The following is a 20,395-nucleotide window of genomic DNA, read 5'->3' on the forward strand; positions in this document are numbered from 1 at the left end:
GGCATTAAGCTTCACATTTCTTTTCAGGCATAACTTTCATTGGTTTGGAATTAGAAAATGCCATGCTCTTCGCACTCCGTTCTATTGGTGGCAGTATAGATCCTATGAAGCGGAAATCATAGAACAATAGACGATGTAGACAGGAAACCAGTTTGTTGGTTGACCAGTTGCCTTTATAACAAATTTAACCTAATCTATACAATTTATATGAAAGTCAAAGCACTCCGATTTTTAAGAGAGACTGGTATGCTAGTTGTTTTACACCACAAGATCCAGAATGAGACGGTGAACAAAGACCTGCGCGAGGGTAGCATCGAGGTAAACAACCATTAGCTATAGTCAATGTTTGCAACCACTTATTGTGGAAAATGTGCAATGTGGCAATTTCATGAATTTGTCGATATTCTCACATGCTTGCATTTACAGACGTTAGCTAGCAAGGTATATGCCAGCCTGCTCTGAAAATTACATTACAAACTAGCTAGGTAGTTAACATTTGCTAACGTTAGCTGGCTAACGCTTGCACATTTCAGCTGACATTCAGAACAATAATGTACAAGCAAGCGAAGTTATCATAGAAGACAAATGCAACTACATACAGTTGAAGTCGGAAGTTAACATACGCCTTAGCCAAATACATTTAAACAGTTTTTCTCAATTCCTGACGTTTAAGCCTCGTAAAAAAAATCCCCGTTTTCTGTCAGTTAGGATCACCACTATTTTAAGAATGTGAAATGTCAGAATAATAGTAGCGAGAATGATTTATTTCAGCTTTTATTTAATATATAACATTCCCAGTGGGTCAGAAGTTAACTTATTACAATTAGTATTTGGTAGCATTGCCTTAATTGTTTAACTTGGGTCAAATGTTTCAGGTAGCCTTCCACAAGCTTCCCCCAATAAGTTGGGTGAATTTTAGCCCATTCCTCCTGACAGAGCTGGTGTAACTGAGTCAGGTTTGTAGGCCTCCTTGCTCGTACACGCTTTTTCAGTTCTGCCCACAAATGGTCTATAGGATTGAGATCAGAGCTTTGTGATGGCCACTCCAATACCTTGACTTTGTTGTCCTTAAGCCATTTTGCCACAGCTTTGGAAGTATGCTTGGGGTCATTGTCCATTTGGAAAACATATTTGCGACCAAGCTAACTTCCTGACTGATGTCTGGCGATGGTGCTTCAATATATCCACATCATTTTCTTCCTCGTGATGCAATCTATTTTGTGAAGTGTACCACGCCCTCCTGCAGCAAAGCACCCTCACAACATGATGCTGCCACCCCTGTGCTTCACAGTTGGGATGATGTTCTTTGGCTTGCAAGCCTCCCCTTTTTTCCTCCAAACAGAATGATGGTGATTATGGCCAAACGGTTCTATTTGTTTCATCAGACCAGAGGACATCTCCAAAAAGTACTTTCTTTGTCCCCATGTGCAGTTGCAAAACGTAGTCTGGCGGTTTTGGAGCAGTGGCTTCTTCCTTGCTGAGCGGCCTTTCAGGTTATGTCGATATAGGACTTGTTTTACTGTGGATATAGATACTTTTGTACCTGTTTTCTCCAGCATCTTCACAAGGTCCTTTGTTGCTGTTCTGGGATTGATTTGCACTTTTCGCACCAAAGTACGTTCATCTCTAGGAGACAGGACGTGTCTCATTCCTGAGCAGTATGACGGCTGAGTGGTCCCTTGGTGTTTATACTTGCGTACTATTGTTTGTACAGATGAACGTGGTGCCTTCAGGCGTTTGGAAATTGCTCCCAAGGATGAACCAGACTTGTGGAGGTCTACAAATGTTTTTCTGAGGTCTTGGCTGATTTCTTTAGATTTTCCCATGATGTCAAGCAGAGGCACTGAGATTGAAGGTAGGCCTTGAAATACATCCACAGGTACACCTCAAATTGACTCAAATTATGTTTAATTGACTCAAATTATGTCAATTAGCCTATCAGACGCTTCTAAAGCCATGACATAATTTTCTGGAATTTTCCAAGCTTTTTAAAGGCACAGTCAATTTAGTGTAAGTAAACTTCTGACCCAATAGAATTGTGATACAGTGAAATAATCGGTCTGTAAACAATTGTTGGAAAAATTACTTGTCATGCACAAAGTCGATGTCCTAACCGACTTGCCAAAACTATAGTTTATTAACAAGAAATTTGTAGAGTGGATGAAAAACGAGTTTTAATGACTCCAACCTAAGTGTAAGTAAATTTCCGACTTCAACTGTATATATTGGAACGTAACTTGTTTGTTTAGAAGCCTGTTAATTCGTTTGAGTCCTTAGTGATGTCTTGCCTTGAACGTGCATTTATGGGCAACTAACATCTAATTCATCCATAATCAACAGCAAACATGTTTATATTCATCACAAACTTAACGTTAGTGTTTATATAGTTGTCACCCAGACACACAGTACAGTTCACCACCTCTTTATTCTCTGCAGTGAACCTGGAGTATCAGCCCAGCTCAGGCACCTTGGCAGAATGGATCCAGAGAAGCACAGTCACCAGAGGGAGTATAGAGAACCAAAGGCATGCAGTCAGAGGAGAGAGTATAAAGAACCAGAGAGGTACAGTCGGCGGAGGGAGTACGGAGGACTGAGCTCAGGACAATGGGACGACAGCCTTGAGAAGAGAGGCAATCGCCAGGCTATGCCCCGAGAGCCCTACAGCGAATACTCCAGCATGAGGCGAACTAGAGAAGGTGGGAAGGAGTATGGTGCTTCCTCTGCTATGAGCCACATCATGTACCCATCATCCAGAGACTGGAGCAAAGGCTCATTGAGGGGTAGCAGTGGTCCCTTCTCCCCAGACACAGATAGGGATGTTGATGGAGATCCTGTGGAACTCAGTGTGGAGGACCTGGAACTCGCTCGTAAGAAGAAGGAGTTGAAGGTCATAGAGGAAAAGATAGCTCGCAAGAAAGCTGTTCTTGCTCTGCAAAAAGTTACACGCAGAGCTAAGGACATGCCTGAAACACAGGCTGCATCCGCAACAGCGAAGGGCATGTCTAAACAGAGGAAGGTGAGCGATACAACATTCCAAAGATACAGTAATGTCGCGGACCAGTCGTCACGCATATGCCTACCTCTTAAACGGAGGGTGCTGGACATTCTGAGTAAGCTCAGAAGAACACCGGTACGGTACCTACTGCGTAAGGTATGTATGTACCTATTAGTTCTGTATTTATTAATCAGGGTTGGGTTCAATTCTGAGTTGGTAATTGGTCATTAATTCCCATAAGTTTTGGATTTGAATCGGTCACACCCCACAGGAAGCAGAATTAAAGGGATAGTTCATGCAAAAATCTAGATTTGGGTTGAATTCCCCTTAATTTTTTCTCTAGATCGTTATGTTCATGTTGACATCATGTATGGTGACCAATACTGTTTGACATGTAGCCCTATAAGCTCGCCGTCATGTATACAGTTAATAACGTGTAAGTACATTTATTTAACGTTCTTTCCGTCTTGGGGCATTCAGTCTTCGGGCGTTCAAGTTAAGTCACGCTGAAATTACTATTAATCAAAGATGGATTTCAATGTTTGCTCAAATGTTTGCTCGCACACACTCCATTACTACTTCCTGTCTGTTGCAGCACGTCGCCCATATTGCGAGGCTGATTAGTTAGGCCAAACAGGTGGGAAACACACAGGTGTGCGTGCAAAGCAATAACAGAAATTGGAATCCATGTTTGATTTGGAAGGAAGGGGGGTAGAATCCATCAATTGAATTGAATTATTTTCTGGGCACTGCTCGGCGAATCAACCGTCTACCAACCACGGAAAGTCCCTCCGACGTGGGAAAAGTGTCACCAAACAGGCACAGTCTAGGGTCGGGAAATAAGACGCAAGGTGGGTAAGGGCTATACTGCTAGACCCCTGGGCTGAACATGTTCTTCAAACACTTCCTTTTTTTAAACTCATTTTTTTAAACTCATCCTCCTAAAACGAGTTATAATTATAGTGGTCTGGAGATATTCAAAGCTAGTTATGTAGGTTGTCTCTAATTATGAATCATTCACTTTATGTCTTATTCAATGTAATGATAGAAAAACATACATTTCTCAGAATGCATTAGATTAAACACTCCAGAATGGAAGTGAACATTTCATGACAAAAATACAAACAAAATACTGTTTGACATCATTGAGTTATAATCAAACTAACATTTTAAAATGGTATCTGTATTCTTTAGTAAGAGGTGTCAGGTGATTTTGACAAAGTATTTGTCAAAGGTTTGTCTAAGTTTAATTTATTTTAAATTCTGCTTATAAACCATTCGAATTCAAATTTCAATTAATGGGTTGAATTTCATAAAATTCAGAGTCGACCTCAACACTGTTATGAATGCATTTTCCCTGATAGATCCAAAAGAAGTTGATGGATTGTAAACAATGGCAAAAAAGCCTTTGTGCCAATAATCAAGGTACTAGCGTGTAGCGTGAAACATTTAAAAGCCTTTATTGTTTGTCTCGTGCATAGCAAAAATAAGAAATCCACCAATGCGTTGTGACTAAAACAGCCTTCATCAGGATGACCATCAGATCTTTCCTGATGTTTGGATTCGGATTTTCTACTACATGGACTTAGCAGCAGACCCCCTTTTCTCCAAACAGTTCTAAGATCAGTTACCCAAAGCCATTAAGAGTCTGGGGTAAATAAAAACTAACCTTGGATCACTATTCAGAGACAACTGCATTACACTGACACATTAAAATATTGTCTCTATTTTCCTCTAGGATACCCCTGCCAAGCTGAAGAAACAAAACAAGATGCGAGCATTGGAGCTGATGATTAGCGCTCCCCTAGAAAATGAAGAGGCCCATCCTCTGAGACTGAGAGTGAAGGGTTTAATGAACCAACGACGCTCTCCCAACAATGAGGTATGATGCCATCACAAAACATAGAGATGGGCAAAAGTATCATAAGGAAGTCAAGAAAACCATGGCCCCCGATTTTAATGCAATTGATTTCTCCCATTGACACCCATTCCAAATACGCAGGATATGAAGTGCCTACTTACTTGTACGCTTCATAATATTTTTTGTGTTCTTATAAGTATAGTTTTTTTTCTAAAATGTCATGGCTATATTAGTGTTATCCCTGTCAGCCACCTGATGCATCAATTGCTACCTAGCATGCGAACAGTCATTTAGATGGACTTGTAGCATAGCTAGCCAGCTAAAAGCTAATCATTGCAGAATGACTCATTCTGAGTAAAAATGCATTTGACAAAATGCAACCAAATACATTCGTTGTGACAATCAGATGAACATAGCAAGCCCATGATAACACAAAGGTAGTGTGAAATGCACACATAAGCGATATGTAAATGAAGCAACATTTGATGGCGCTGTGCTGATCAAACACATTTTGTTTGTTTTAGTGCTGAGCGATTAGTGCTTTTTGGGATTTTAAACATTAAATGCATTGTGGGTTGAATGCTCTTAACAGAGTAAAACGATGAATAAAAGTACCATGATGGTTGTGACTGCCAATTACTGCTTATCACTTATTAACCATTTATTCACATTACTTTAATTTAATAAAATATTTCAGTTGTGTATATTACATTTGTTTTATTTGACTATTTCGGTCCAAGTCATCTCATCTCTATCGAGCTGCTGCCTATGCTGTCTTACAAAATCGCTATTTTGTAGTTCTTCAAAGTAAATACTTTGAATAGGCATACTTTTATGACTGCTGAATACCAACTAGATCATGTATTTTCAGGTAGAGATAGCTCACAGAGCAACAGCTGCTCTATATCACCTCGCAATTGTGCATTCTTCTCTCTTCAGTAGCAGGCATAAAAGAAAGACCGGACAAGTAGATGTGCAATGGATTATGGTCATTGTAGTTAATTACCACATTTTATGCCATGTATAATATTGGCCTGTGGGAAACTACAATTCCCTACTACATCGCGCAGTTCAGGCTGGATCTGATATCTTGAGAAATTGTGCGATGTGCGCATTGAGCTCACTGAAAAAAACTGAACGAAATGGTATTCAAATAATTGAACATAATCAACATTTTGGTTAATCGCCCAGCACTAGTTTGTTTATATTTCTTCATGTTTCCTGTTAGGTGGTCGCTAATGATAAACAACATAATCCAACCATTCAGAGGCCAGTTCACTCACTCAGGACACAGGAGAAAGACGTAGCAGCCACAGGCTTCCAGCGCTTCCTCAATGTCCTCAATGAAGGTGTGGACCTCAACAAGCTCTCAAAGATCGTCAACGACGAAAATGAGCTACTCATTGTGGGCGAGGAGCTACCACAAGTTTGGCCGACTCTGCTCGAGGGTCATGTTGACTACAGCAGTAGGTCCAAGTTTTCTCCGTTTGAGGAGAAGAAGGTGAGGCTTGAGGATGAGCAGCGGTACGAGCGGATGCAGACCCTGCTGGAGATTGTTGGGCTGGACTTGGGGGTTGAGGAGTTGGGTCGGCTGACAGACAGGACCAATGATAGGCTATATGGAAAGATGGGAGACTTGAAAAGGGACAGAGCCAGAGAAGGGGAAAGTCCTGCGAGAGAGGGATGCAGGCAAAGATGCTCTAGTACCAGAGACAAGGACAGAGTCAGAGAAAGAGACAGATCTGAGAGAAACCGAAAGGGAGACGGGCACAGACACTCCAGTACCAGAGAGAGTGACAAGGACATACCGGTAGTCAGAGAAACAAACAGATCAGAAAGGAACAGAGATAAAGACGGGGACAGAGACCCAGAGAAGGACTGGGACGGAGGCCGAGAGAGAGACCGGGACAGATCTAGGAGAGACGGGGGCAGATACAGATCTGAGAGAGATGGGGACAGAGACCCAGAGAAAAGCAGAGACAGAGGCCGAGAGAAAGACCGGGACAAAGTGAGAGACCGGGACAGATACAGATCTGAGAGAGACAGAAAACGAGAGATAGCCAAGGATATAGACAGGTGGCTGCAAAGGACCAGAGACGGAGACAAACGCTCTAGGACCAGAGACTGGGACAGGGAGAGATCTGAGAGGGATAGGTATGGGGATGAGTCCAGGGAACGCTCCATGGAGCTCTACTCATACTCCATGGACCCTATATTCCCTGTTTCTCATCCCCATGCATCTATGATGGCTACCTACTCCACCACCCAGTACTCTCAGTATATGGCATACCACAGCAGCCCCTACACCATGGCCTTCCCTCCAGGGTGCGGTTATCCCGCTGGTATTATGCCCCCTGGTATTATGCCCCCTGGTATCATGCCCCCTGGTACCATGCTTCCTGGAATCATGCCAGCTGGTGCCATGCTGCCTAGTAACAAGCCCCGCCAACCTAACCCCCCTGGGTATCCACCCTACACCAACTTCCCCCCATATTACTCTAATGGCACCACAGCCTTAAACCAGACATACACATACACCCAGCCTGCCAGCACTCGAGCAGTCTTAAGTCAGAGATACACATACATCCAACCCACTAGAAACCGCAGGAAAAAGACACAGAAGCATGCCCGAGGGAAAGTGTCCTGTCAGATGATGACAAAGAAGTCCCCCGCGGTTTTGACCACTCAGATAGCGACAAAGAAGTCCCCCCCTGAACCAGGGTCCAAGATTAAAGCAAAGGGGAGAAACAATATATTCTTCACAGGTATATTCATGAAGAGTTATCACAGTCATCTAAGGAAGTTCCAGTATTATTTGAAACGGCTTGCGAAGAGGAGGAATAAGGTTCACCAGCGCAAAAGAAAGCGATTGCTTGCAGAAGCAGCAGGGAGAGTGGCCCCTCACTTCCCCTTTGAACCGGAGCCCAAGAAAGACGGGGAGAAACTACATGCTGACACTTCTGAAGAAGTGGTTCCTCAGGAATCTGCAAAGAATGTGGAGGCACCATCTGAAACAGGGCCTAAAAAAGAACCAGAAGGTGAGAAACTACATGCTGACACCACTGAAGAAGTGGGCCCTCAGGAAGCTGCAAAGAATGTGGAGGCACCATCTGAAACAGGGCCTAAGAAAGAACCAGAAGGTGAGAAACTACATGCTGACACTGCTGAAGAAGTGGGCCCTCAGGAAGCTGCAAAGAATGTGGAGGCACCATCTGAAACAGGGCCTAAGAAAGAACCAGAAGGCGAGAAACGACATGCTGATGCTGCAGAGAAAGTGGCTCCTCGGGTGACTGCGATGGACACTGTGGCCCCCTCTGAAATGGGCCCCAAGAAAAAAAAGTTGTATCCAGGTATCTTCATGAAGATTCTAATGAGACGTCTAAAGAGGCAACAGTGCAAGATAAAAGGGAAGAAGAAGCATTTTGCAAAGAGGAGGAAAAAGGCTTTCCAGTATAAAGGGAAGAGACCATTGGTAGACACTAAGGAAAAAGTGCCTCTTCTAGAGGCTGCAAAGGACTCTGGGAACCCCTCTGAACCATGGCCCAAGAAAAAGAAAAAAAAGAAAACACTAGAGGAAAAAGGAGGTATATACTACCCAGGGATATTCATAAGGGTACACAGAACCTATTTGACAAGGGGGAAACTGGCAAAGGCAAAAGCAGCTGCTGAAGGCACTGAGGCCATTTCTGAACCAGCACCCATGATTGAAGGGGGGGGAGGAATGACAGAAGGGGAGGAACTGCTTGCAGACACACTAGAGAAAGGGGTTCCTCAAGTGGCTACAAATGACTATGGGCTTCCCCCTGAACCAGGGCCCTACAAAGAGCCAGAAAGAGTTTCTTCCTCAATGTTAGAAGCGGAGAAACTGCTTGCAGATCATGTGGCGAAAGTGTCTGTAAAGGGCCCTCAGGTCCTCTTGGAACCAAAGGCTGAGAAAGACCGAGAAGGAGAGGACGATGCAATTATAGATGGTGAGAAACTGCTAGCAGACCCTGTGGAGAAAGTGGCTATAATGGGCCCTGGCTTGCTCTCTGAACCAGAGGCTGAGAAGGAGACAAGGGGAGAAACAACCAGTGGCATGAGAATTAATGAAGGAAAAATAAGGTTGGTGCTTTTTAAAAAAAAAAAACATTTTTTACTTTTGTATTGCATTGTAATTGTTGGAATTAATGTCTTTGGTATGGAAGTGAAGTTCTCCCTTGGGTAATCTGAATGAATCTTAGTGAAAACCTGGGTATGTTGACCTTTTGTCTACCTATAACTTAGCGTTCACCATTCATCCACATTTTTGTCCTTGTTACAGCAAAAAGCCTTTTAATGACATTGAATTTCTTAAATGTTCCTCAGCTTGAAGAGTTCAACCTGAAGATGGGCACGCCTAACACAGCCTCAAAGGATGGCTAGCTGTTGTAAGTAAAAGCACCAGAAATACATCTGTTTCAAGAGAACGATTGTATTCTATAGCGAGTCATTCGTCTCAACTATTTCTCTATTCTGCAGATCTTCACTTGGCATCATGAGCTCATCTCCCACTAGAATAGAACCTGCTGCTGACCCATCCAGACCCTATGGACATCAGTTGGCTTACATTCTTACCTATCAACCATTTAATAGATTTGTAATCACTAAAAAAAGATTTGTTAAAGTTTAGCCTCATCCTTAAATGCTTTGTATTGAATTTATTTTCAGTGTAACTTATTGATATTGTGTGTGGGTTATGGGTAGGGTCTAGCACATTCATATATGCTAAGTACATTTAGCGCCTATTGATGATAGTATCTTCTGGCCGGGGGAGTTTAATTAAGAGCCCCGACCCTTGCACTAAACGTTAACACGCATCGCTTGCGGCCTGATTTTGGAACATAAGGAACTATCTTTCATATCAGCGTTGGACAAAAATTCACATTTATTGGGTTAGGGTTCCCACACGGCCATATTTCCATGTTACAGTGCTTGTTTACGGAAAACGGACGGAAGACGGAGTCGGCTACCTTAGCTAATTACCGATCTGCATCTCCAAAACCCTGTGTGTAAACGGAAGATGGACACCACAAACTCGTTGTCACTGAAAGATACTGTCGGCTGCAACTGTTAAAACCGGTTTCATAAACTGGGTGGTTTGAGGCCTGAATTCTGATTGGCTGAAAGCCATGGTATATCAGACCATATACCATGAGTATGACTAAACATTTAGTTTTACTGCTCTAATTACATTGGTAACCAGTTTATAATAGCAATAAGGCTCCTCTGGGGGTTTGATGTAAGGCCAATATACCACGGCTAAGGGCTGTGTCCAGGCACTCCGTGTTGCGTCGTGCTTAAGAACAGTCCTTAGCCCTGGTATATTGGCCATATACCACAACTCCTCGGGCCTTATTGCTTAAATAACAGAGTAAGTGTACATTTTGCATATGAAAGTAGATGCCTTGATGTTTCTAGAACCGTACTGAAATTTAGATGGAGTATTTGGCTGCCAGAGACAATTTGCCAGTTCTAAACCAAATAAGGGCCTGGAGATTATTTGGCCTGGTCATGTGGTCAAGAAAAATTCCTGGCCCTAGATATAGTACATGTGTATCAATGCGAGGAAAATACTATTGACGGCATTATGTTTGTAAGTTATCATGCCTGATAGCTAAAAGTAAGAACTGCCCTTGTTTCATTCCCCAGTGCAGTCAGCCCTCCTATTTCTATAGATCTTTCACTTTGTAAATATGTAATTGAATAAAATATTCGGTCTATTGTTAGTGTGTAGTGTATCATATTTCAAATGAACTTCAACAAATTGAGCTTCACATTCCTTTTCAGGGACAACTTCCATTGGTTTTGTATTAGACAATTCCATGCACTTTCGCATTCTGCCCTATTGGTGGCAGTATTGGATTTTTGATCCTATGAAGCTATAATAATTTAACTAGAAGCAGGGGCCTGGAAACGAGTTTGTTTGATCAGTTGCCGTTCTAACAAATGTAACTGTATACAATAGTATTTTCTGACTCTGGTTGTGTGCATGCAAGTTGTTTGAACCCTCAAGATCCAGAATGAGACGGCGAACACATAAAGGCCTGCGCGAGGGTAGCATTAGCGCAGAAGGGGCACACTGGAGGTAAACCACAATTACAAGCAATGCTTGCGCCTTTTAAGTGGCCACGTGAATATTTCGATTTGGCTATTTTAGATATTTGTTGATATTCCCCTACCTGTCATGCTTACATTTACACTATTTAGCTAGCAAGCTATATGTGGGCCTGCACTGAAAATTACATCACTAACTAGCGCATTTCAGCTGACATTTAAAACAATATCTTACAAGCGGATTAGCATTATATAAGTCAAATGCAACTACCTATATATTGGAACTTGTTTGTTAGAAGCCTGTTAATTAGTTTGAGTCCTTATGTCTTGCCTTGAACATGTATATCTGGGCAAAGAACATCAAATACACTGCTCAAAAAAATAAAGGGAACACTTAAACAACACAATGTAACTCCAAGTCAATCACACTTCTGTGAAATCAAACTGTCCACTTAGGAAGCAACACTGATTGACAATACATTTCACATGCTGTTGTGCAAATGGAATAGACAACAGGTGGAAATTATAGGCAATTAGAAAGACACCCCCAATAAAGGAGTGGTTCTGCAGGTGGTAACCACAGACCACTTCTCAGTTCCTATGCTTCCTGGCTGATGTTTTGGTCACTTTTGAATGCTGGCGGTGCTTTCACTCTAGTCGTAGCATGAGACGGAGTCTACAACCCACACAAGTGGCTCAGGTAGTGCAGCTCATCCAGGATGGCACATCAATGCGAGCTGTGGCAAGAAGGTTTGCTGTGTCTGTCAGTGTAGTGTCCAGAGCATGGAGGCGCTACCAGGAGACAGGCCAGTACATCAGGAGACGTGGAGGAGGGCAACAACCCAGCAGCAGGACCGCTACCTCCGCCTTTGTGCAAGGAGGAACACTGCCAGAGCCCTGCAAAATGACCTCCAGCAGGCCACAAATGTGCATGTGTCTGCTCAAACGGTCAGAAACAGACTCCATGTGAGTGGTATGAGGGCCCGACGTCCACAGTTGGGGGTTGTGCTTACAGCCCAACAGCGTGCAGGACGTTTGGCATTTGCCAGAGAACACCAAGATTGGCAAATTCGCCACTGGCGCCCTGTGCTCTTCACAGATGAAAGCAGGTTCACACTGAGCACATGTGACAGTCTGGAGACGCCGTGGAGAACGTTCTGCTGCCTGCAACATTCTCCAGCATGACCGGTTTGGCGGTGGGTCAGTCATGGTGTGGGGTGGCATTTCTTTGGGGGGCCGCACAGCCCTCCATGTGCTCGCCAGAGGTAGCCTGACTGTCATTAGGTACCGAGATGAGATCCTCCGACCCCTTGTGAGACCATATGCTGGTGCGGTTGGCCCTGGGTTCCTCCTAATGCAAGACCTCATGTGGCTGGAGTGTGTCAGCAGTTCCTGCAAGAGGAAGGCATTGATGCTATGGACTGGCCCGCCCGTTCCCCAGACCTGAATCCAATTGAGCACATCTGGGACATCATGTCTCGCTCCATCCACCAATGCCACGTTGCACCACAGACTGTCCAGGAGTTGGCGGATGCTTTAGTCCAGGTCTGGGAGGAGATCCCTCAGGAGACCATCCGCCACCTCATCAGGAGCATGCCCAGGCATTGTAGGGAGGTCATACAGGCACGTGGAGGCCACACACACTACTAAGCCTCATTTTGACTTGTTTTAAGGACATTACATCAAAGTTGGATCAGCCTGTAGTGTGGTTTTCCACTTTAATTTTGAGTGTGACTCCAAATCCAGACCTCCATGGGTTGATACATTTGATTTCCATTGATAATTTTTGTGTGATTTTGTTGTCAGCACATTCAACTATGTAAAGAAAAAGTATTTAATAAGAATATTTCATTCATTCAGATCTAGGATGTGTTATTTTAGTGTTCCCTTTATTTTTTTGAGCAGTGTACATCATCAACGACAGACATGTTTATATTCATAACATACTTAATGTTATAGTTGTCACCCAGACACACAGTACAGTTCACCACCTCTTTATTCTCTGCAGTGAACCTGGAGTATCAGCCCAGCTCAGGCACCTTGGCAGAATGGATCCAGAGACATGCAGCCACCAGAGGGAGTATGGAGAACCAGGGACATGCAGTCACCAGAGGGAGTATGGAGAACCAGAGACATGCAGTCACCAGAGGGAGTATGGAGAACCAGAGACATGCAGTCACCAGAGGGAGTATGGAGAACCAGAGACATGCAGTCACCAGAGGGAGAATGGAGAACCAGAGACATGCAGTCACCAGAGGGAGTATGAAGAACCAGAGACATGCAGTCAGCGGATGGAGTATAGAGAACCAGAGACATGCAGCCACCAGAGGGAGTATAGAGAACCAGAGACATGCAGTCACCAGAGGGAGTATAGAGAACCAGAGACATGCAGTCACCAGAGGGAGTATAGAGAACCAGAGACATGCAGCCACCAGAGGGATAATGGAGAACCAGAGACATGCAGTCAGCGGATGGAGTATGGAGAACCAGAGACATGCAGTCACCAGAGGGAGTATAGAGAACCAGAGACATGCAGTCACCAGAGGGAGAATGGAGAACCAGAGACATACAGTCACCAGAGGGAGAATGGAGAACCAGAGACATGCAGTCAGCGGATGGAGTATGGAGAACCAGAGACATGCAGTCAGCGGATGGAGTATAGAGAACCAGAGACATGCAGTCACCAGAGGGAGTATGGAGAACCAGAGACATACAGTCACCAGAGGGAGAATGGAGAACCAGAGACATGCAGTCAGCGGATGGAGTATAGAGAACCAGAGACATGCAGTCACCAGAGGGAGAATGGAGAACCAGAGACATACAGTCACCAGAGGGAGAATGGAGAACCAGAGACATGCAGTCACCAGAGGGAGTATAGAGAACCAGAGACATGCAGTCACCAGAGGGAGAATGGAGAACCAGAGACATGCAGTCACCAGAGGGAGAATGGAGAACCAGAGACATGCTGTCAGCGGATGGAGTATGGAGAACCAAAGACATGCAGTCAGAGGAGAGAGTATTTAGAACCGAGCTCAGGGCAATGGGACAATGGCCTTGAGAAGAGAGACAATGGCCAGGTTATGCCCCGAGAGCCCTACAGTGAATACTGCAGCATGAGGAGGACTAGAGAAGTTGGGGAGGAGTATGGTGCTTCCTCTGCTATGAGCCACATCATGAACCCATCATCCAGAGACTGGAGCAAAGGCTCATTGAGGGGTAGCAGTGGTCCCTTCTCCCCAGACACAGATGGGGACATTGATGGAGAACCTGTGGAGCTCAGTGGGGATTACCTGGAGCTCCTTCGTAAGAGGATGGAACTGGACATCATAGAGGAACAGATTGCCGGCAAAAAAAGCTGCTCTTGCTATGGAAACGTTTGGGCCTGAATCAAAGGCCATCCGTAAACAGAAGACGAAGGACAAGGAAATGTTAACACTTTTTTCCAATAAGGATGTTACTCCTAAAGCTAGGGTGAATAGCATTTTGAGAAAGCGGGCATGGACCAATGGATGTCGCTCAAAGGTATGTGCTTGTTACATCTGTATTTATGAATAGATTTATTTCCTGATGTTTGGATGAACTGTTCTGTTCCATTACATAGACTAAGGAGAGGCAGTAGAATAACCCCCAAGTGCAGATCTAGAATCAATTACCCATAAATCTGTCCCATTAACCATTTAAAGGTAAAAAATACTAAACTGACTTTAGATCAGTATTCAGGGTAACGTAGGCTTGATCAGCATCGTACATCTTCAAATTATTTCTTAATTCTTTATTGTGTGTCCCTTTCAGGAAATGTGTCTTACATCGCAAACTCAACAGCACAACTTCACCACATATACATAAATACATTAGGGAAGTGCTTCTTTCCCTTTCAAGATGATTCGATAGGTATCTAGATACATGGGCTCTGATATGATACGGGAACGATATGTTTTAGTTTGAAATGATTCGGTTTGGTTAGAGAATTAATAGATTTGGTTTGATACACTCATTTGTTGCACTGACACGTTCATTTTCCATTCTAAATTCAAATATGCTACTGATGAAGCTCATGAGCTGGGCCTCTCTGAGCTGTGTGTGTGTAAATGATATACAGTGCCTTCGGAAAGTATTCATACCCCTTGACTTTTCCCACATTTTGTTAGTTTGATTTTTAAAATTATTACATTGTTTTTTTTTTCTCATCAATCTACACAATACTCCATAAGGACAAGCAAAAACAGGTTTTTATGCATTTTTTTTAAAAGAAAGAAATTATATTTACATACAGTGGGGCAAAAAAGTATTTAGTCAGCCACCAATTGTGCAAGTTCTCCCACTTAAAAAGATGAGAGAGGCCTGTAGGTACACTTAATAGGTACACTTAAACTATGACAGACAAAATGAGAAAAAAAATCCAGAAAATCACATTGTAGGATTTTTAATGAATTTATTTGCAAATTATGGTGGAAAATAAGTATTTGGTCAATAACAAAAGTTTATCTCAATACTTTGTTATATACCCTTTGTTGGCAATGACAGAGGTCAAACATTTTCTGTAAGTCTTCACAAGGTTTTCACACACTGTTGCTGGTATTTTGGCCCATTCCTCCATTCAGATCTCTAGAGCAGAATGTCATATGGTCAGATGAAACCAAAATATAACTTTTTGGTAAAAACTCAACTCGTCGTGTTTGGAGGACAAAGAATGCTGAGTTGCATCCAAAGAACACCATACCTACTGTGAAGCATGGGAGTGGAAACATCATGCTTTGGGGCTGTTTTTCTGCAAAGGGACCAGGACGACTGATCCGTGTAAAGGAAAGAATGAATGGGGCCATGTATCGTGAGATTTTGATTGAAAACCTCCTTCCATCTGCAAGGGCATTGAAGATGAAACGTGGCTGGGTCTTTCAGCATGACAATGATCCCAAACACACCGCCCGGGCAACGAAGGAGTGGCTTCGTAAGAAGCATTTCAAGGTCCTAGAGTGGCCTAGCCAGTCTCCAGATCTCAACCCCATAGAACATCTTTGGAGGGAGTTGAAAGTCCGTGTTGCCCAGCTACAGGCCCGTCTGAAGATTTCACGAAAGTTTAATATTTATAGTAATTTGAATTTGGCGCTCTGCCATTTCACTGGATGTTGGACAGGTGGGATGCTACCGTCCCACCTATCCATAAGAAGTAGCTTTAACTTCCTGACTGATGTCTTGAAATGTTGCTTCGAGAGGTCGGACGATTATGATTTTTCAATACCGATACCGATTTATTAAAAGCCGATTTTTATTTATTTATTTAATTTGTAATAATGACAATTACAACAACACTGAATTAACACTTATTTTAACTTAATATAATACATCAATAAAATCAATTTAGCCTCAAATTTGGTTTAAATAATGCAAAAACAAAGTGTTGGAGTAGAAAGGAAAAGTGCAATATGTGCCTTTGTAAGAAAGCTAACGTTTAAGTTCCTTGCTCAGAACATATGAAAGCTGGTGGTTCCTTTTAACATGAGTCTTCAATATTCCCAGGTAAGAAGTTTTAGGTTGTAGTTATTATAGGACTATTTCCCACTATACCATTTGTATTTCATTAACCTTTGACTATTGGATGTTCTTATAGGCACTTTAGCATTGCCAGTGTAACAGTATGGCTTCCGTCCCTCTCCTCGCTCCTCCCTGGGCTCGAACCAGGAACACAACGACAACAGCCACCCTCGAAGCAGCGTTACCCATGCAGAGCAAGGGGAACAACCACTCCAAGTCTCAGAACAAGTTACGTTTGAAACGCCTGACAGTTGTCATATAAAGAAGCTGATTAAACAGCATGATCATTACACCGGTGCATCTTGTGCAGAGGACAATGAAAGGACACTTTAAAATGTACAGTTTTGTCACACAACACAATGCCACAGATGTCTGAAGTTTTGAGGGAGCGTGCAGACTGCAGGAATGTCCACCAGAGCTGTTGCCAGAGAATTTAGAAGTACGTCCAACCGGCCTCACAACCGCAGACAACGTTGTGGGGAAAAAAATATTTCTGATTGCCTGGGCCTGGCTGTGGGTGGGCCTGGCTGCCAAGTGGGTGGGCCTGTGCCCTCCGAGGCCCACCCATGGCTACACCCCTGCCCAGTCATGTGAAATCCATAAGTTAGGGCCTAATGCATTTATTTCAATTGACTTATTTCCTTATATGAACTCTTAGAAATTGTTGCATGGTGCTATTACATTTTTGTTCAGTATAGTAATGCTACCCTAGGATTTGTCTTCTGGCCATATCCTTTGAGGATTCATATTGAAGCTTTTTTCAGTGTACTGTATGTTCAGATTGCTTTTATGTTATTATGGCATGGGCAGTACCAGGAGGTTGTTTTAGTTATAAAAGCCAGGAAACTGACTATTTTTAATTCCGAGATTCTATTTCTATAGAACCTGTCCTGTTTCACTTTGTATCTCAGGACTAAGAGTGGAGTAATAATATATGTATAATTTCTACGTAATGGGGCTAATATTGTTTTTTATCATTAATTAAGTTATGGCGAGACAAAACACAGTTGAACTTAATAGAAAATGTGTGTCAGTCATCTTTGTAAGTTCATGTACAGTATATTTGTGTGCATTCTGTGTTCCCCTGTTTTCAGGAAGAGATGCAGTCTGAAGCACATGGCATTCTCAGATTTTCCACAACTCAAGAAGGCAAATACAAGATTGTATTGTAGTACATGTTTTTTTTGCAGATTTAAAAAATAAACCCAACAATTATTGCAAATATACAGCACTTGTTCTGTTAAACAAAACCAAGTAAAACACACCAAATAAATTACACAAATAGCCAAGTCGCATCTCCAGCAGTCATTTGGAGTGACGTATCCCATATAACTTGGTGAATAGGATAGCTGTGCGTGTGTTGTGTGCATATATATGCGAGTGTATGTCTATAACCCTAATTTAAAGCTCATCCCTCTCCTCTCCTTCACAGAGGCAGGCTTCCCTCTGGCTATTCATGTAGGGCCTGCAGCCCAGAGTCCAGACTGTGTTGAACAGGGTGTCAGCTACCGTCTCACAGGCTAGAAGGTAAAGAGGGACATGGGGATGAGCGATAATTACTGGCCTATTTAAACATCTTGAGCAAAATATCAATAGGCCTGATGAAAGTGCAATAAAGTTCAGGTATAGGACTGTAGGTGTAATCTGTGGCTCTGTATGAAAGTGTACAAGCTGTCAAATCTTTGATTTTTCCTTAATTCCTTGCACCCCCTCAAAGTTCATTGGAGAAAGTTTGAGGGGAGGGACATTGGCGCCTCTTGCACTGGACTTTGAGAGGGAGTTGAGGAATCAAGGGCTTGACGGCTTCTACACTTTTCAGACTGTGGAACTTTCCATGTACACTGCATCAGGTTGACTGACCTTCGACCTTTGACATGAAGCCCAGGCTCTTCTTGAGGTCAGAGCAGATGCTGTGGAGACACCAGCGGAACTTGGAGTCGCAGCGGTACTTGTTGGAGCCGCAGGTGTCGTAACACATATCCAGCTGGTTGCAGCACTTAGTCATGGCAGGGATACCCAGATCAACCTTGATGGAACAGGACAAGTGTGGTGAGTGTGTGTGCATGACTACATTGATTAAAGTGGATTTAACAAGTGACAATAAGGGATCATAGCGTTCACCTGGTCAGTGTTCCTAATGTTTTGTACACTCAGTGTATGTGCATTGTTCAATCTGTATATTATTGGAGTTGTATGACCAATGTACTATTTTGATTTGCATTCTATAAAAATACTTGATTGTTGAAATGTTTCACTGAGCATTAAAGTGTGTGTGCGTGTGTTTCCAATCATCTAAATATGCATACACTATTGGGTACCGGAAGGCCTAGGAAGTAGGAGCTGCATCCGTTGGGCTCCTGCATCTGGTAGTCAGGGCGAGGAAGAGCAGCTTTACCTGAGGTAGAAAGAATGTTAGAGTTCAATTCAATAAATGCCATGAGGAATATTTGAATTCCACTTATGTTTTTAAATTCCAATGAGGAAAATGGGAACTGGAATTTCCGTTTACTTCATAAATTGACTGAATTGACTTGAAATGGAACGGAACCCAACCTTGATCGCCATTCACACTTGATTGACCAACTCAGCAAAGACCAGCCTACTGGGCACAGATGTCAATTCAAAGTCTAATCCACATTGGTTCAACGTAATTTCATTGACATGATGTTGATTTAACCAGTGTGTGCCCAATGGGAGGTTGGATGTCTGTAAGTTATGTCAGACAACAGACGTTGTTGTGGAAGATTATCAGTTCATAAATGGTGTTAACCAAAACAGGGTCCATGGTCAATACAGGTAAAGTCCATGGACATATGATATCAATGATGAAGACTACAGCCTAGCTGTGAATCGCTGACTATTTCACACTTTACCTCTGCCAGCTATCTCTCCTTGCTCATAGTCCACTGACTAAGGTGCATTATCAGATGTGAGGTGATAAAGGTTATTAGTAATGTAAAATGAATTCCTAGTATAAACTCTCCCTAATCAGTTATAACTAATCAGTTATTCTTGCATTTAAGAGTTTGAATGGCTTTAACATGAGGATATGTTAAGACTTCAGAAAATCTTAATGTCCATGTTTATCTCCATTGTGTACCATCTCCCTAATCTATAATGGATCTCTACCTGCTGGATAATCATTACACCATTTGAATTTAGGATCACATGGAAGCGGTCTGTACAAAACAGATTATCTCGGCTAACTAATCACAAGCCTGGTCTAGATCTAGATGGGCTTGTTTCGCCAACTCCTCTGACTATCGTTGGCATGCCACGCATATGATACATGTATGATAGGCTAGCCAGAGGAGTTGGTCATGTTCTTACCATATCGACAGCGGTACTGGCACACTCCATCACGTCCGCCCATAAGCTCCAGCATGGAGTCAAAGTATCCATTGACGGCTTCAAAGCCTCCCCTAACGGAGTTCAGTCCCCACTCGTCCTCATCCTCTGCCTGGGAGGGGTCGACAGGGGCCTGGCTTGGGTCCACTGGTGCAGGTTCCTCAGCGTCCTGGGAGAGGGTCCCCTGGATGGAGAGGCTCAAAACCAGAAGGAGAGCAAGGGAGGCCCAGTGTATCATATTGAGGTTCAGAGAAGCGAAGGGACAGCTAGGGACACAGCGTTGATGATCCACAGAGTTCAGCTGGAGGAATGAGAGAAGCACAAACACAGAGAGAGAGGGAACGAGACAACTCACTCTGTCACGTCAACCGGCACCCAGACCTGGACTTTGAGCTAGACACCGGGACAGCCTCCACTGTGGAGGAACGAAGGTCAGCTCCTATCTAGATTGTATTTCTGTTTTAAAGGTGCCCAAGGTGTGCTATATTTATCTGTTAGTAATGTTAATGTGCTTCATTGTAATCATATTGGTCTCAGTCAAAACACTATGGTCCTATAAAGACTGATGATCTGTCACCAATTTT

At 43.1% G+C, this 20,395-nt stretch overlaps 2 protein-coding genes across 4 annotated transcripts; one reads left to right on the forward strand and one right to left on the reverse strand.

Annotated features, from left to right (window-relative positions):
* The first annotated feature begins 107 nt into the window (after window positions 1–107).
* On the forward strand, window positions 108–10,599 carry LOC139370432 (uncharacterized). Of its 2 annotated transcripts, none has more exons than XM_071109905.1 (6): window positions 108–318; window positions 2,437–3,151; window positions 4,734–4,877; window positions 6,085–8,960; window positions 9,204–9,265; window positions 9,357–10,599. In XM_071109905.1, the coding sequence occupies exons 2-5, from the start codon at window positions 2,477–2,479 to the stop codon at window positions 9,220–9,222; spliced, it is 3,714 nt and encodes a 1,237-aa protein (XP_070966006.1). In that variant the 5' UTR covers window positions 108–318; window positions 2,437–2,476; the 3' UTR covers window positions 9,223–9,265; window positions 9,357–10,599. The 2 variants fall into 2 exon arrangements, with proteins under 2 accessions (XP_070966006.1, XP_070966008.1); XM_071109907.1 differs by having other exon boundaries at window positions 122–318; window positions 2,437–3,016.
* A 6,187-nt stretch (window positions 10,600–16,786) lies between these two features.
* On the reverse strand, window positions 16,787–20,168 carry LOC139369622 (group XIIB secretory phospholipase A2-like protein). Of its 2 annotated transcripts, none has more exons than XM_071108888.1 (4): window positions 19,794–20,168; window positions 18,782–18,858; window positions 18,324–18,489; window positions 16,787–17,983 (listed from the first exon to the last, which is right to left on the reverse strand). In XM_071108888.1, exons 1-4 carry the CDS (start codon window positions 20,047–20,049, stop codon window positions 17,865–17,867), a joined length of 618 nt encoding a protein of 205 aa, XP_070964989.1. In that variant the 5' UTR covers window positions 20,050–20,168; the 3' UTR covers window positions 16,787–17,864. The 2 variants fall into 2 exon arrangements, with proteins under 2 accessions (XP_070964989.1, XP_070964988.1); XM_071108887.1 differs by having other exon boundaries at window positions 16,789–17,983; window positions 18,770–18,858.
* Window positions 20,169–20,395: the final 227 nt, after the last annotated feature.

This window comes from Oncorhynchus clarkii, chromosome 17, assembly GCF_045791955.1.
Source record: "Oncorhynchus clarkii lewisi isolate Uvic-CL-2024 chromosome 17, UVic_Ocla_1.0, whole genome shotgun sequence".
Lineage (NCBI taxonomy): Eukaryota > Metazoa > Chordata > Actinopteri > Salmoniformes > Salmonidae > Oncorhynchus > Oncorhynchus clarkii.

Excerpts from the sequence above, each read along its gene's own strand:
- LOC139369622 (XM_071108887.1), bottom strand. The coding sequence starts at position 20,049 with ATGATACACTGGGCCTCCCTTGCTCTCCTTCTGGTTTTGAGCCTCTCC. Across the intron at positions 18,490-18,769 it reads GCCTTCCGGTACCCAATAGT|GTTGATCTGGGTATCCCTGC; the intron begins GTATGCATATTT and ends TGTTCCATCAAG. Across the intron at positions 17,984-18,323 it reads CTTCATGTCAAAGGTCGAAG|CCTGTGAGACGGTAGCTGAC; the intron begins GTCAGTCAACCT and ends TTTACCTTCTAG.
- LOC139370432 (XM_071109905.1), top strand. The coding sequence starts at position 2,477 with ATGGATCCAGAGAAGCACAGTCACCAGAGGGAGTATAGAGAACCAAAG. Across the intron at positions 3,152-4,733 it reads TACGGTACCTACTGCGTAAG|GATACCCCTGCCAAGCTGAA; the intron begins GTATGTATGTAC and ends ATTTTCCTCTAG. Across the intron at positions 4,878-6,084 it reads GACGCTCTCCCAACAATGAG|GTGGTCGCTAATGATAAACA; the intron begins GTATGATGCCAT and ends GTTTCCTGTTAG.